Source organism: Caretta caretta, chromosome 11 (assembly GCF_965140235.1).
Source record: "Caretta caretta isolate rCarCar2 chromosome 11, rCarCar1.hap1, whole genome shotgun sequence".
In the NCBI taxonomy this organism is placed as follows: Eukaryota; Metazoa; Chordata; order Testudines; family Cheloniidae; genus Caretta; species Caretta caretta.
In genome coordinates this window covers 74,174,041-74,191,634 of record NC_134216.1, presented here as the reverse complement: position 1 = coordinate 74,191,634, position 17,594 = coordinate 74,174,041, and the positions used below count along the sequence as shown (strand labels likewise).

Here is a 17,594-nt window from a genome sequence, read left to right as displayed (position 1 = left end):
TGGGAGTGAAATATGTAATTAAACAACTGGCTATCTTTACAGTTTATTGGGTTAGATCAGTCGCTCGCAACCTAGTGGCCTAGGAAACAACTGATGGTTCATAGTGCTCATTCCTCCTTGTTATTAACTGTAACCATTAAAAGACATCTAAAATAAATTAAACATTAATTTTCCATGGAAGCAATTGCAATAGTTGCCATAAGGATGCAATGTGGCCAGTAATGCGGGGAGAGATGGCCATGAGCCAGTCTCTGTATTAAAATAAGGACCATCCTATGGAAAAGTCTGAGAACTCCTCTGTTAGATAGGTTGGAATGGTTATTTTATATATTATATTTGTGTTTACAATTCACTCTGCTGTGGTTCCAAGGCCAGCTAAAGTCTGTAAGTACTACCCTTTAAAATAGTCAAAAATCACAGTCCCCCAATGGCACTATCACATTCATAAATGAAAAAGAGAAAGATTCCAAAAACAAATTTACCACAAAACAAAAAACACAAAAACCCTGCCTTTGTCAGTAAAAAGGGAAGTGAGAGAGTCACACCACTAATGTAGTTCTTACTCATGAGAGGTTCTCAGATGCTCTACAACATGGGCCATATGGGAATGGAGAGAGAGAGAGAATATGGGCCAGATTTTCAAAACAGCTCACCATACAACAGCTTCCCCCCCAAGGCCTGATCTGTAGTCAAAGTTGTACCAGTTTTACTGTAAATCAGTTTAAACATAGATTTTGTTTAGCATGGATGCTCTTAATTTGAGTTTGTGATATAATGCATCAGTTTAGGTATTTTATAGCCAGACATAAAAGGGGGAGTTTAGAATTGTGTCAGCATTTAAGTATAAATTTTCAGGGGTACTAAAGTTAAACAATGCTATATGAACATTAATGGTTTGGGAGCAGGGGGAAGAAATTTTACAGTTTGAAATTAATATTCGGTTTCCTAGAGTCCAAAATCTGAACAAAAGCATTCAGATTCTTTTTTTAAAGACTGAAGATACATTTACTAATGTTCAACTAGTTCCCTCAATCTTCAAAAACTATTGGCTCACATAGAGCCATAAAATGTGCATTATAGCAGATGGGGAGAAATCATTTGAGAAGAAGTTTGGCCTAATGTTTCCCTTATGATCTCTTCCAACTATGAAGTCTGTTCAACAGATTCTGTTCACAGCTCTATGAGAATTCTCTGATGGCCAGCTACACCGGGGACTAGGACTTCAGAATTCAGCAGAGTAACGACAGACCTCCAGTGTTATCAAATATCTCTGAACATAAATACTAACCTGGAAAACACATACAAATGTAGAAAATATTTTAAGAACAGGCACACAATTGATTTTCCTAAATATGGGATTTCCACCACCACGGTTACTTGAAAGTTTTTTCCCCCAAGATAGAACAAGGCTATCTTCACAGTAAGATTCCTAGAGTACATATCTTTGAGAGCCTGCCAGAACTCTCAGGATGCTTTAATGCAGACTAATGAAAATATCCACACAAAAAAGCAGGCAGCAGAAAACAAAAATTCTAACAGCTAGAGTATGCACAACTTATCTTCAGAAACAACATGTACTGTGGTTGTGAAGGAGCCAATTTACCATTTCCATCAAAACAACATTTAAGGGCATGTCTACACTTACCTCTGGAGCGAAAAATTGACTGCCGAGTGCTCTCCCGTCGACTCCGGTACTCCACCGGCGCGAGAAACATAGGCAGAGTCAACGGGGGAGCGTCAGCAGTCGACCTACCACAGTGAAGACATCACGGTAAGTAGCTCTAAGTACGTCAACTTCAGGTACGCTATTTTCATAGCTGAAGTTGTGTAACTTAGACCAACTTAGCTCCCCCCCCCCCCTTAGTATAGACCAGGCCTTAGATTTAATAGACAAAGCCTCTGCTCCAAGAGGACTATAGGTATGATTCATCATATTCACGGTAAACAGTATGAAATCTGCATGATAACTATATCTGAAATAGGTGGCAATACATTTCTCACAATTTGGTTTTTCGTGTTATGTAATTCTGAATCTACTGAAGATAATTTACTGAGGGCAAAGTCTGATCTTCGTTATATTGGGGTAAATCTGGAGAATCTGTATTGACTTCATAACAGTGAGAGTCAGAATTTAGCCTCAAATTAGACTGTCCAACCAAATCTAGCTTCTGTCCATTATGAGATACAGGAATTTTGTATCAAATACAGTGTATGATCATAAAACAGTCCAAACCTTAAAGAAATAGTTAATACTAGAGTAGTCAGCTATCTTTGGGTTCCCTCCTCAGAAAGCTTTTGAGAGGGAAATAATGAAAATGAACAATACTACGCACAATTTTGCTAGCTCTCACAATTTTACTGAATCTTTCAATGTTTGGTGTTTTTCTTACAGCCAGCCACAGCTTAGAATTCTTATGAGAGAATCCCACCATTTTTTTTTAAGTAAGTTTCTAGCCCTTATTGTTGCAGAGAAGAACTTGAAATTGTGAATGCTAAAGGATCAAAAACCAGAGGGAAATCAAAAGAACTCCCAAGTTTGTGTGCTTAAATTTCATGGTTTTTAAGTCCAGTGTATGACTTTTGTAGGCCTGACAAGATAGCTGAACATTTGGGGGTGGCAGTATTGCATACATCTTTATGGAAACACTAAATAAAGATTAGAATTTCTAAAATGCGGGTGGAAGTTGTTTACTCAGTCTGGCTAATCTTCAGAGCTAATCTGCATACCTTCACTTAGGAACCATTACATCAAAATTATTCACGTTAAGTGAAATTTCAGTTCTAAATATGCACCTAAAATTTCTTCACACACTAATTCATGACCCAAGTGCCAGAGTTACTAAATTTAAAAAATAAATGCTATTAAATGGCAAAAGAAATCAATACTTAAGCTGTTCTGCATTAGACCAAATGGAGTAGCTAAAGCTTTGCATTACTCAACCACTGGAGTATTTAGAAGAGTATAGTGAGCAATTCAGAGAGCTTTTCAGCTCTAAATTACAATTAATTTGCTCTGTAAAAACAGTTTAAGTTCCATTATGTTAAAAAAAAGACCGTTTAATATTCCTGAGAAAACTCAACAAATGTCACATTTTTAATATTGAGTAGAGATACAATGGAGCAACAAATCCACAAAAAATGTCTCAAGTCCTAGCACAGTGTGCCAGCTGCAGAGATCATAACCATAATTCTCATTCATTGTATTCAATGAGTGGTGCGTCAAACATGACTCGTACTATTTCAGTCTCAAAAACTACTTGAAATGCCATGAGTTCCCAACAGAAGCACTGAATGCTTCTGACCTGCAGAGCCCTCCTGAAAACAATAAAACCTTTTCTACTTAATGAACACATCATCAAAACAAAAAAGCCTGTATTCATGAATATTTTATGGTAGACTAGAAAATTGCTTTTATAGGTTCTGCCTTGAGAACATATTAATACAATCAGATTAATGACGTTAGCAAAAGCACAAAGCCTATATTCAGAGTTTTAATGAGAAATACCAAACCCATGAATTAAAAGACAAGATCTCAATTATGAATAATAAACTATCTTATGTTCTCCACATCTTTTCCTTCACTGTAGGAAAATAATCAGTAAAAAGGAGGACACTGCATTTATTTTTCACTAGATATGCAAGGATTCTGTTCAGTCTCTCCACTTACTATTACTTTCATAACATGCTAAAACACACTGTGCTATTCTTCTCCCCCAAAATAATGAAGACATTTAGAGGTTTCCAAGAAAATGTATGTTGTAAATTAGCTAAGATCTAAAGCATCCCACTCTTTACCGGTTGAAGTCATTAAGAGTCTGGCACTTAGTTAAAAATGTTACATCTGATAAATTTGGAAATTCATAGTTTGCCCAAAATATGATTAATGGGAGTCATTTGTTGGTTAAGAATTGCTATAATGAACTGTTCGCTCTAAACATTGAATATTTTCACACAGTATGTTCCTCGTATATTTTCCTGAAAGATATCTTTTTACATTAAATTATTTCATATTAAGTCTATATATAGTACCACATTGCTGGATTTTCATGCACTAGTATTCTTTTTTTCTTCTTGCCCCAGCACACTGGCAAATAACTTTCTGCAATATTGCATCTCTGTCTATGTGTGTGTATAGATATTTTTTCTGAAAGGGAGTGGGGGAAGTGTCACATTTATACACAAAAAAATTACATTACATTTCTTCAAAAGAATTTGCATTTTTCTCTTTTCTGATATAGTGTTCCTGGCAGTCTTTAAAACACTGAACATTAAAGCATAAAACATGCATTAAAAAACACTTATTTTAAACAAAACATACCCTCAGTATCTAAAAATTTAAGAGCTCAATTAAAATCTTCTCATTTTCAGTGTAATGTTTACTTAGATACATTTTACTCAAAGGAAATTTATGTCCCAGAATTAATTTTAAATTGATAAATAGATTTCTCACAAAATAGTTTATGTAAGGTAAAATAGAAGACAATACCTTTGTTACACTTTGGGTGCAATGTCAACTTCAAACGCAGATGTATTAAACTAGTCTTTTGCTTTGTGACACTCTCACACGCACATGCACAGACAGACATTCACCTTAAATTCCACAGAATCTACAGAATACTAACTATCTAGCCACCAAGTCTGGTTTACTCCTCACTTTTCTCCTGATCCAAGGGAGAAGCTACATTAATCACCACAGTCTCCTATAAATACACCAAAGGTAAGTTTCTGCTCAAGGCTGGGGGAAGAAAAACAAGATTAAATAGAGTACAGACATACCACCACGTGCCTGAGAGACAGCAAGCTTTGGAGACAGTGTGTGCAAAAACCCAGCACAAGAGCATTTCAACACATACAGTAACTCCGTAGTCCCTGGTGTATTTCAAACCACAACACACCAGGGAGGAACACACTCCTTCTGGATCAATGTATCTGAATTTAGGAGTCCAGTGGTTTCCAGAAACTATTGGCTCAACCTCCCTCCCTTCATCCCCACCCTCTCAAGACTTTCTTTAGCTTTGTTTCTGACTAATGAGTTTGCCTTCCCTCTAATTACTGCCATGCTAGTGTTGCCCTTCAGATAAATTCTGCCAATACAGCTTGTCAAGTATTTTAGTATAAAATAAAAATAAAATGAAGCAGCCCTGGTCTCAGTCTTTCAGTTATTACCATGAAACACACTACCTTTCTGAAAAAACAAGGTATTTGCATAGTATGATGCACACAATAAAGGATGACAGCTATTTCTGATGCAGCTGAATGAGTAAGCACGTGTACAAATCTCCCCTAAGAATTATTTTCAGTGGTTTTCATTGCTAGATGGAACTGGAAATAGTACTGTATGTGTCAAGGTGTTTAATTTCACATTTTATTTCCTCAAGGCTGACCCGTTGCACTATTCAAAGCCTAAAAATGCAGGGTAATATTGTCAGAACGATTTCCACATGTCAGAAACATGTCACATAAAAGAACAAGTATACTGAACAGCTGGGAGACTTCAAAGGCATGAATGCAGTTTCCAAAAAACAGCATTAATTTGGTACAAATCATCTCGTAAATGAGGTAAGGATAGTTTTCTTCTGGGTGAAATTTTATATTTGCCTATCCTTATGTATTCTATTGGTGTCTCTTAAAAAAATTAAACACACCATATAATTTTCAAATACCCTTTTTCTGCTTCCATGCAGTGTTTGTCAGCACTAAAGAGAACAACGCCTGTCAAACAAAATAACAAAAACCCTAAAAAACACCTGGTACTGTTCTGAAGGGTTCATTGTGCATGCAAAGCACTCTTTCCACTGTCTACACTTCAGTAAATGTCAAAACTCGCCGAAACACTAAGACAGTGAGATCAGGGCTATTTATAGAAACAAGCTTCTGCAGTATCTGACTGCAGTGCCAACATAAAAGAATTATATTTTCCTGTAAACCATAATGAGACAAACGAAAACATGGAATTGCATCATAATCATATTTGAAAGATTATCACATGAGGTGTATTTAGTCCACAATATGCTAGTTTTCTGCATATCATTGAGTTTGTTATTAAAATATGCTAATGAAATTAGCACACATTAAACTGGAAGTCAAGAAACCAGCTATCCATTTCAATGCAAGACTAGAAATGTTCGTTAGAAAAAAAAGAAAGAAAATAAATTGAGATTTATGTTAGCATGATGTCATAACCCCTAACCAGTGCTTCAGGTAGTGAGTTTTGAATTGGGACATTTAACAGTTAAAACATGAATGAAATATCAACTGCAGAGCATTGCTTTTTATCTCACAGAACCCTTAATATCAAATATCCACCTGCTCTTTCTGCATAATGTCTTCTCAGAAAATGCATTAAAAACACTACAAAATCTAGAACTATTAGTCTTTATTATGAGAGGTTTCCTACCATCAATGAAGTCTTGGTAATGATCTTACCTGCGGACTGTATGTTACATAAAACAATCAAATATTTACAGTGTTACTAGCCACCTTCAAAGTCAGTGTTTGCTAAGAGACAGATGATCACAACAAAGGTTTTTAATTTAGAGACAATGTTGAGTGTGACCAAACCAGTGCATGTGTTTAAATGAAAAAGAGGAAATACTTATACAAACTATTCTGTTACCCACAAATCACTGGGCTAAAAAGACTTGCCTCCCACAGCACATTAATACTGGCTGTCACAGACTACAGCATTTCTGATAATTTGTCCATGCTCGAAAAGAAGGTATCTCAGTTCACCACAGTTGCTATTAGTTCTGCACAGCTCAACACTTGCATGCTTTGGATGTGTGTGGGGTGAATTCAAATACAGCCTTGGTCATCCTCCTTGGAATTCACACACATTTCTAGTAATGGCAGCGCGGATTCCCTACAACCAACACACAGGTTGCAATGTGAACACGAAATGGAATATTTTTGGGATATGAGAAAATTTCAGCCTGAATTGGAACTGAACTTAATGATCCTAACACCCACTGAAAGTTTTCAAAATGAGGAGCTGAACTTTGGACAACAGATGGGGTTTTAAAGTTACTTACTCATTGCAAAGAAACATCTCTTGTTTTCTCATATTTAATACAATCTAAAGGCATTCCTGTAAAATGCTTACGGAATATGTAATCACACCTTTTTTGTAAAATCTTTAAATTAAAATTACTTCCACTTGAATATAGATCCCTCTAGTAAGTTCTTAAGTTTTATTCAAACAGGAAACTAAAATTGAAGATCGAGAACAAAGACTAGATGGTTTATCCAACTCTTTCCTTTGTACTGGAATCTCAAAATACTATGGAAAGTTGGATTTTGTGTCTCCTACAAAAAATGAAAAGTAGTGAATAGTTTTTAGGACAATTCAGTCTTACCTATTAAACAATCTCCTCAGGGAATGGGCAAGCACCAACCTGGACACAAACATCATTCCACCTAATCTATGCATGGAGGCAGAATTATGAAAATTCTCTTTAGGGATCCAACAGCCTGCTTGGTGCCTTAGACCCCTAAGTGGGAAAACAAGGGCAACAACGTAGAAAAATCCAAGGGATGGATGTTCCTGATTGGCAGATGTGTACTTCTATTGGAAGACCAATTATCAGTCAAGACAAAAACAGTGTTACAAACTAGAAATGAACTAATTAGAAATCATAAGCAGTAAGAGACACAAGAAAGAGAATAACCAGTTCTATGAACTACAAAGACTGTGTCCAAGATTAGCAGCATTTGTTTTAATTTGGATTATTTTGAAGGAAAAGCAAGACAGCAAGGGCAGGATCATCTGACTAAAACCTGAGGAGGCCACCAAATCTACTTTGTAATGCATAATAAAGAAGTGGAAACCCAGGTAACAATAACTTTAAAAAGTCTCCTCTGAGAAGGTTTTGCTTCCCTCTGGCCAGAAAGTTGCCAAGATGGAATAAAGTGAGAGCACAGACCCTGAAGTCCAGATCAATATATTTTAGATCAAGCATGACAACTAAAAAGCCCTTCAAGAGTGTTTGAAGAGTTTTGATGTCATTGCCCTCAAAATGATGAGAGCACAGGCTTTATTGACCCGAGATAACAGCTTTGGACGCAACTGCACAGGCCAAAGTGGCTCTGCGAGAAGATACTAAAGTTTCATAAGGCCCATTATAAGCCATTGCTCTATGCTTTTATCAATTGAGTCTTTAAGAAACGCAGTGCCTTTGAGTGGTATCAGTCACCTTACTCAGCCTGGAGACAAAGAAATCTATCCTTAGAATCATAGAATATCAGGGTTGGAAGGGACCTCAGGAGGTCATCTAGTCAACCCCTGCTCAAAGCAGGACCAATCCCCAATTAAATCATCCCAGCCAGGGCTTTGTCAAGCCTGACCTTAAAAACTTCTAAGGAAGGAGATTCTACCACCTCCCTAGGTAACGCATTCCAGTGTTTCACCACCCTCCTAGTGAAAAAGTTTTTCCTAATATCCAACCTAAACCTCCCCCACTGCAACTTGAGACCATTACTCCTTGTCCTGTCATCTTCTACCACTGAGAATAGTCTAGAACCATCCTCTTTGGAACCACCTCTCAGGTAGTTGAAAACAGCTATCAAATCCCCCCTCATTCTTCTCTTCTGCAGACTAAACAATCCCAGTTCCCTCAGCCTCTCCTCATAAGTCATGTGTTCCAGACCCCTAATCATTTTTGTTGCCCTTCTCTGGACGCTTTCCAATTTTTCCACATCCTTCTTGTAGTGTGCGGCCCAAAACTGAACACAGTACTCCAGATGAGGCCTCACCAATGTCGAATAGAGGGGAACGATCACGTCCCTCTATCTGCTGGCAATGCCCCTACTTATACAGCCCAAAATGCCATTGGCCTTCTTGGCAACAAGGGCACACTGTTGACTCATATCCAGCTTCTCGTCCACTGTAACCCCATGGTCCTTCTCTGCAGAACTGCTGCCGAGCCATTCGGTCCCTAGTCTGTAGCGGTGCATTGGATTCTTCCGTCCTAAGTGCAGGACTCTGCACTTGTCCTTGTTGAACCTCATCAGATTTCTTTTGGGCCAATCCTCCAATTTATCTAGGGCCCTCTGTATCCTATCCCTACCCTCCAGCGTATCTACCTCTCCTCCCAGTTTAGTGTCATCTGCAAACTTGCTGAGAGTGCAATCCACACCATCCTCCAGATCATTTATGAATATATTGAACAAAACCAGCCCCAGGACCGACCCTTGCGGCACTCCACTTGATACCGGCTGCCATCTAGACATGGAGCCAACTTTCTACCCACCTTATAGTGCATTCATCCAGCCCATACTTCTTTAACTTGCTGACAAGAATACTGTGGGAGACAGTGTCAAAAGCTTTGCTAAAGTCAAGAAACAATACATCCACTGCTTTCCCTTCATCCACAGAACCAGTAATCTCATCATAGAAGGCAATTAGATTAGTCAGGCATGACCTTCCCTTGGTGAATCCATGCTGACTGTTTCTGATCACTTTCCTCTCGTGTAAGTGCTTCAGGATTGATTCCTTGAGGACCTGCTCCATGATTTTTCTGGGGACTGAGGTTTGGTATATTTGTCCATCTAGACTTTATAGAGTTTAAGTCAAGTCCAGCTGTTGGTTTTATCGTGCTCTGGGCACAGCCCTTTGAAATACATTCTAGATACAATGAAAAAAATATGTGGCTAAATCAAGCTCCTTCTTTGGATATTTTCATTTTTAGTGGATTCCTTTTTTAAACGAAACTTTGTCCTCTTCCTCATCTGACACATCCAGCGTCGACTGGACCTTTTCTATAATACAGTCCAGTCATCAGTTTAAAAAAAAGGGGGGGGGGGGGAATGGCTTTCCTGTTGGATTCAGAGGAGAAGGAGATTTTGCCTACCTCTGAACAGGAAAGGCTATCGAGTTCTCAGATTTGTGTTTCTTGGTCATCCTGAATTTCTTGGAATGTGTGTTTTTAGCTGTCTACTTCGGGAAAGACAAGAAGGCAGGTGGAGAGGAGAAAACCGTAATTAACTTCATCTTTCTAGGTGGAGGTGGGATGGGACAGGAATATGAGCTTGCCCTGGAAGGGAAAACTTCAAATACATATGAACATTTGACCTGGGGGACATATAAAAGAAATAAAAGTCGCAGAGGCACCTTATGCATGGAGACAGCATAGAGATGATACTTCTTTGTCAATATGTCAGATAAGTAACTTAGCCTGTGTGGGAAGAAGAGAGTGAAGCCGAAATGACTAACAGCAACAGAGGGCAGAGGTGATGTTAACAAAACCAGAGGATGGAGAAAGGGGAGAAAGGTTTTAGAAGAAAATATAAGGAGCTCCTTTTTAGCCATTTTAAACGAGTTGTCAGCAAGACATCTAGAAAGATTTTTTAAAAAAAAAAAGCTGAAATTTATGACAGAACAGAAGGAGACATGAAAGGAGAAGGTGTATTTGTCAGCCATTGCCATAGAGTTGAAACAATATGAGAGAGTTAGGTCTCCTTAGGATAAGATGCAGAAGGGAGGAAGAGGTATTTTTGTATTAGTCTGTAGAGTATAATGTTCACATTAGAGCTTTGAGGAATACATTTTGTTTTTCCTTGTTTTTTTAGCATAATAGGTGATGTGTTTTAGATCCAATTTTAAATTCAGTTGGATACATTTTTGTGCCTACACTAAAAGCATTCAAAACTTTAGCAGTTTGAACCATTGTGGTAAAATTGTCGCTTTTTAACTGTATCCCCACTTTAATTTTCCTGTATGCAATATGTTCATTTACAGCTTTAAATAGGTTTCTTGTCACAGAATTTTTTACACTAGAATGGTGGTTCTTAAAAGAGCCTTTGTTTAAGGAATCTATTATTCTTTGAGAGATTTTGTGGAATTATTATATGGCTAAATTCTGCTCTTCATGTTTTCACAGACTATGACCGGTTCATAAATCGTGTCAGTATGGTTATAAAGGTTAGGTACGGTATTTGTGCTCCATGTGGATTCGAAGCAGTATCATGTGTATATGGTGCGAATAAAACAGAATAGTGCTTTAGACTTCAGAGGATTTGCCAGTATTTTCAAAAAAATGCTGAGTGCAGTATGTATCTGTTCTGTGCATGCGAAGACGTGAGCTGATGTCAGTAGCTCTTGGAGCATATACAAGGGCTAAGGAAAAGCTTACTCTAATTTACATTTATCACTGTGAAGATTTGCGAATTTGGGGGGGGCAAGAAGAGGTGGGCAAGGGTTGGTGTACAGAAAATGGGCATTATTATTTTGTCTTTTGAGTCTAACTACTAAAAAATTGAATGTTAATGCCCCCTAATATCTATCCTGTGGGACATTATCAACAAAATACTTAAAAAAATTATTCTTGGATCTCCTTCATCTATCTGCATTGAGTGAAGATTAATTCACCTGATAGTTTTCATAAAGAAGCTTTTCATTTCCTTTTAAAATCTAAACTCTCAAATCTGGTTCACAGAGTTTGCACTGGGGGAACTGAAAGGCAACATTTGTTCAGTAAGCAAAATTAGAAAATGGATTTATTGTAATGTGTCTGCAGTATTCTAGAATTTGAATATATCAGGGTCCCATTAGCATTACCTGAAATTTTGATAGAATTACACTTTACTTCAACATTGTGTTAAAATTGCACAATTTGTTCCCCCTCGGGTTCAGTTTTTGAATGAATAAAAATAGTGTCTTGAGCACTAATCCAGCAAAGCATTTTAGTATGTGTGCTACTTTTAAGCAGAAGTCCCAGTGAAGTCAAGGAATGCTAAAAATCAACCGGACTACTGACCAGCTTGAAGTCATGCATGTGCTTTCCTGGATCAGGACCTTGTTTTCTCATGATCTACTGAAAATACTATTGTCTTGAAAGGCAGTCTTGAAAGGCAGTCTTGCATTCCTTGAGAACGGTCAGATTTCCCTCTTATCATAGCATGCTGTGTTATACTGCAATTAGTTGAACACCTTTTATTTTTCTTCTGACTATGGGAATCTCTGGATTAGTTTGTATTTTAAGGTAAATTGTACAATTTCTCTTAAACTATTCTGTGGGTCTACAGTACACCTCTGCTGAAACGTGATATCAATGGATTGACCAGGTCATTAATCAGCATTCTCAATCCATTCATTTACTATTAAAATATTTTGAGTACTCCTTTTAATATTATATGTCCTAGAAGGAGCATAGGTGACTTCTAACATCATCTTGGTTTTTTTACTGCTTCTTTGATCTTCAAGAATTAGCATTTATAGGCTGCAGTTTCTTGACTTTTAAAGAAACTAATTCATTTAGACTGTTGAAACAGTTGCTAAAACATAAGTTCTTGTTAAATTACCATCCGCTGATTCAGAGATCGTTACGCTGCCTTCTGCATGGAGGCAAGATATTACAAATTTTCTCTCCAGGTACCTAGATCCATTCAGCAGCTTTGTGTTGCCTTTTTTCTGTCCTCTAAGTATTATTACTTTATTCCTTCTTCCCTCTCAGGCCTGTAGAATCTATCAGCCAAAGCAGAGTAGGCGCTGGCTGTATGAGCTCCACGTGGGTTTGGCAGTTGACCAGCATTCCTCTTCAGCAACAGATAGGTGGTTTTGATTTCCCAGCTCAGAGTGCTCCAATTAAGCACTTCCATGTATCGGTACCTATTTTTATCACACAGCTCCTCAGATGCATGTCCCGTGGTGTGGATTTGTTCTCTCTAGAAGAGGAGGGACCTGATGGAAGGGTGAATCCAGATCTGGCAAGGCAAATACATCTTAAGGCGCAGCCACAGCTCTGGATCTCCCTGCTGCAAGAACAGGAGAACTTGTGGCACCTTAGAGACTAACAAATTTATTAGAGGCACCCTCTCTTTCCTAGGTATTGGTACTGTTGCTGTGGTCTTTCCCAGTACAGGAGGGTCCCACATTTTGTGGGGTGCCAGTCATGGCGGTACTGACATATTAGTGTCCAGATCTGCTGGATTCCATTGCTTGTGGGTCTTTTTCTCGTGTCTCTGGGACTTGGTGCGTGCTTAGTCCCCTTGGCACAAACTAGTGGGAAGAGCATCCTTATTTTTTTATTTGGAGGAAGACCTAGTGCTTATGAGTGTGTTTCCTTACCTCTCGACTAGGCCTCGCAATGGGGCCTCTGGGTATGGTTTCGCTGACGCTGGGGTCAGACATGGTAGCAGGAATTATGCTCCTTACTGAATCAGGCTGAGGGATGGGGGGGGGGGGGGGCTGGAAGGGGGAGGGGGAGGAGGAGGAGGAGGAGGAGGAGGGGTGCTCCTCAGCTTGGGTCCAAGTGAGGTCTCATGACGAATTCCATGAGATGCTTCCGGAGGCAAAGAGCACAGCCTTGTTAGGTGTGGCTGAGGAAGGACTGGCAAATACTGCTCCTGGATATGATGTGAGCTTCCCCTAGGCAGCAGAGACAGCGTTGGTGGTCATCACTGTCTGAGAAGGAACATGGGCAAGAGGCGCAGTTTGAAGCCACAAGTCCTGGCCTATGTCCAGTACCTGCACGTGGGTGTAAAATCCAAAGTCTATTTAAAAGAAAGTACTAAAACTATTGACTATTAGAACAAAGATAAAATGGTTAAACTACTATAAAACTCAAAAACTATGTACAACTATCTTTTTTAGAAGTGCATCAGAGACAAGGACAGTGAAAATTCGATAGACCAACTGAGATAGAGGGAAGGCAGACGAGACAGAAAGAAAGGAGTTATCATAAGAGTATGAACAAGTATTAGTTTATTTGGAAATAAATTGTTACGTATTTACCATCTTGAGATTGGAGCAATCTCTTTGTTCATTGCATAATAAAGCGTTCTCAAATATTTCCCCAAAAGAGAGCTCATCAGGCAGCTTTAATATCTGTCATGATATGACTTTAAAAAAAAGCTTACAGTATTTAGAAACATAACAGAGCTAGAAAAATAGGGTGCAATATGCAAACAAAAATTATAAAAGGTCAGAGAAAAAGATTAAGAGTTAGTGTTTTCTTGGGATTTTTACTGCATAGGATTCTTTGGAGGCAAAAAACAAAGAACAAAAAATCCTGGCCATCTCCAAACTTTCTCTTCCTTACACAATCACTACTGGTTGCCAGAAATGTTATCTAGGAATTTTTATATGGCATCACAACATATGTGGTTAGCAGGCTTGTTACATTTTATAGGACACTTTGTTTTACCAGCTGCCTTCATTTTTATGTTTAAGAAGTATATGGTGTTTATGAAAAGTATTTTACATGACTGATATCTCAACATTGGTGAAATTGGCTCAGCCTCACCTGTACTAGTTATCTGATAGGTTATGGTGTGGGGTGCCTGGTCACCTGACCCAAAGACAAGTTATGATAACCAAGAGGCAGTACTTCCTATAAAAGGGAGACTGCTCAGTCAACAAACACCTTCCGAGAGACACCTGAAGGGGTCCCAACACCAGCCACGGGGAGAGGCTTAACTGGAGTGACCTGTAGTGACGGTCAGGAGGAAAAAGCCTTCTAAGAGGGAACTGGAAGGCCCCGAAGAACAGTATTTTTGAGAAAGCAGCAGCTTGGAGTAGGCAGTACACATAGGTGTTGAAGGGATTTGACACAAACTCTTTTAGGGGTTATGTCCTTTTTATTGCCCAATGCCAACTGAATGGAATAGACTGCTGAACCCTGTGAGGGCACCGTTGGACTGAGCAGGGGGAAGACCTGCATTTTAATAAACTAATACCCAGAGAGCATGTTTACTTAATCTGCAAAAGAGTCTGGGACAGTCCTTCAGAACCCCAAGACTGGACAAACGGAGGCAGCAGCAGAGTCTGACACCAGATCATAGAATCATAGAGTATCAGGGTTGGAAGGGACATCTAGTCCAACCCCCTGCTCAAAGCAGGACCAATCCCCAATTAAATCATCCCAGCCAGTGCTTTGTCAAGCCTGACCTTAAAAACCTCCAAGGAAGGAGATTCCACCACCTCCCTAGGTAACGCATTCCAGTACTTCACCATCCTCCTAGTGAAAAAGTTTTTCCTAACATCCAACCTAAACCTCTCCCACTGCAACTTGAGACCATTACTCCTCATTATGTCATCTGGTATCACTCAGAACAGTCTAGATCCATCCTCTTTGGAACCCCCTTTCAGGTAGTTGAAAGCAGCTATCAAATCCCCCCTCATTCTTCTCTTCTGCAGACTAAACAATCCCAGTTCCCTCAGCCTCTCTTCATAAGCCATGTGCTCCAGCTCCCTAATCTTTTTTGTTCCCCTCCACTGGACTGTTCCCAATTTTTCCACATCCTTCTTGTAGTGTGGGGCCCAAAACTGGACACAGTACTCCAGATGAGGCCTCACCAATGTCAAATAGAGGGGAATGATCACGTCCCTCGATCTGCTGGCAATGCCCCTACTTATACAGCCCAAAATGCCATTGGCCTTCTTGGCAACAAGGGCACACTGTTGACTCATATCCAGCTTCTCGTCCACTGTAACCCCTAGGCCCTTTTCTGCAAAACTGCTGCCAAGCCATTCGGTCCATAGTCTGTAGCAATGCATGGGATTCTTCTGTCCTAAGTGCAGGACTCTACACTTGACCTTGTTGAACCTCATCGGATTTCTTTTGCCCAATCCTCAGATTTGTCTAGGGCCCTCTATATCCTATCCCTACCCTCCAGCATATCTACTGCTCCTCCCAGTTCAGTGTCATCTGCAAACTTGCTGAGGGTGCAGTCCATGCCATCCTCCAGATCGTTAATGAAGATATTGAACAAAACTGGCCCCAGGACCGACTCTTGGGGCACTCTGCTTGATACCGGTTGCCAACCCGACACGGAGCCATTGATCACTACCTGTTGAGCCTGACGATCTAGCAAGCTTTCTATCCACCTTATAGTCCATTCATCCAGCCCATACTTCAGACGATATGAGACTAACAGGTAGTTGAATTAAGCACATACTTGTAACTTCTTGTCCTTCTCTGAGGATCAACTTCTACTACTTCTTTTTTCCTTTATGCCACTTTTCCTGGTGAGGTTCACAGCGGCAGCATGGAGAGTAGGGAGGACCAGACCTCCTTTTACTCAACAGGTTCCAACTCCTTGTGTGGAATTCCCCAGTGCTCCCACACCAGCCGGGAGATATAATCCCTCCAGCCTGTTCTGGGTCAGCCTTGGAGCCTACACCTAGTGGGACATACCTGGTAGAGTTCCAAGGGAAGCCTCCCAGGGGGCATCCTTACCAGGTGCCCGAATCACCTCATCTGGCTCCTCTCGATCCGGAGGAGCAGCAGCTCTACTCCGAGGCCCTCCCAAAAAGCCAAGCTCCTCCTGCTATCTCAGTGAGTAAGCCACCCTGCTTAGAAACCTCATTTCCACTGCTTGTACCTGTGATCTCCTCCTTTCGGTCATTACCCAAAGTTCATGACCATATGTGAGGATGGGGACGTAGAGTGACCTGTAAACTGAGAGCTTCACCTGAGAACTCAGCTCCCACTTCACCACCATGGATTGGTACAGTGCCTAAATCACTGCCACCATCACACCAATCCACCGGTTGATCTCACACTCCCACTTGCCATCACTCGTGAACGAGACCCCTAGGTACTTGAACTCGTCCACTAAGGGCAGCTGCTACTCCCTCACCTGGAGAGAGCAGTCCCCTTTCTTCTGGGAGAGGACTATGACCTCTGATTTCGAGGAGGAGGTTACTCACCCTGTGCAGTAACTGAAGTTCTTTGAGATGAGTATCCCTGTGGGTGCTCCACTCTAGGTGTTGGTGCGTCCCTGCACCTTCGCTCGAAGATTTTTACAGCAGTACTCGTACCGGTCACGCACGCACAGAACTTGTCCCCCCGCTCTGAGTGTACCCTAATAGTACGTGTGCGCGACCGGTCCTCTCAGTTCCTTCTCTACAACAGAGGCTACCGCAACTCCGAAGTAGAGGGGAGGAGCGTGGGTAGTGGAGCACCCACAGGGACACTCATCTCGAAGAACGTCAGTTACTGCACAAGGTGAGTAACCTCCTCTTCTTCGAGAGCTGTCCCTGTGGATGCTCCACTCTAGGTGACTTAAAAGCAGTGCATCTCAAGGAGGTAGGGACTTCGGATTGGGTAGAAATGCAGTAGATAAAACAGCTCTGCCTAATCCTGTATCCGAGAAGGGGACCTGAGTAAGGGCATAATACTTAACAAAAGTGTGATCAGAAGAGGTCAGTCAGGGGAACTTTGCGTAGAAAAGCCATGGCGGTAGCCATCGATCTAGTGGAGTGAGTTCTGATTCCTGCTGGAGGCATAACTTTCCATATCTGATAAGAGAATCGGATACAGTCAGAAATCCATTTTGAAAGTCTCTGGGTGGAAATAGGTGTCCCTCTGGATCGCTCCGCAATGGAAACAGAGTCTAGAAGAATTTCTGAAGGGCTTGGTTCTATCCCAATAGAAGGACAAAGCCCTGCATACGTCTAGAGTATGCATTGTGGATTCAAACGAGTTTGCATGTGGTTTGGGAAAGAAGGTTGGCAGGTGTATCAGTTCATTGATGTGGAATGACAAATGGACCTTTGGAAGAAATTTGGGGTGTAATCGAAGGGTAACTTTGTCCTTAAAAATAGGGTATATGGTGGGTCTGCCATGAGAACTGCTATTTCTCCTGCCCATCTG

The 17,594-nt window shown here is 40.4% G+C and overlaps 1 protein-coding gene and 1 long non-coding RNA gene across 13 annotated transcripts in view; one reads left to right on the top strand and one right to left on the bottom strand.

Moving 5' to 3' along the window:
- Positions 1–17,594, bottom strand: part of HDAC4 (histone deacetylase 4) — a 475,906-nt gene that overhangs the window by 242,257 nt on the left and 216,055 nt on the right. Inside the window, exon 1 of one of the 12 annotated variants that reach the window (XM_048870026.2) lies at positions 4,777–4,836. The exons of 8 other annotated variants lie outside the window; for them this stretch is intronic. Coding sequence is in view for 3 of the 4 variants with exons in the window: in XM_048870014.2 (XP_048725971.1) it covers positions 4,487–4,586 (100 nt within the window). In the remaining variant the exon portion in view is untranslated. Of the gene's footprint in view, positions 1–1,645; positions 1,749–4,486; positions 4,663–4,776; positions 4,837–17,594 lie in introns of those variants that run through there. 3 more of the 12 variants (XM_048870014.2, XM_048870010.2, XM_048870016.2) reach the window with 3 other exon arrangements.
- Positions 1,666–6,461, top strand: LOC125645072 (uncharacterized). The gene is made up of 3 exons (XR_007359179.2): positions 1,666–1,771; positions 5,379–5,559; positions 5,685–6,461. It is a non-coding gene; the product is annotated as an uncharacterized LOC125645072 (long non-coding RNA).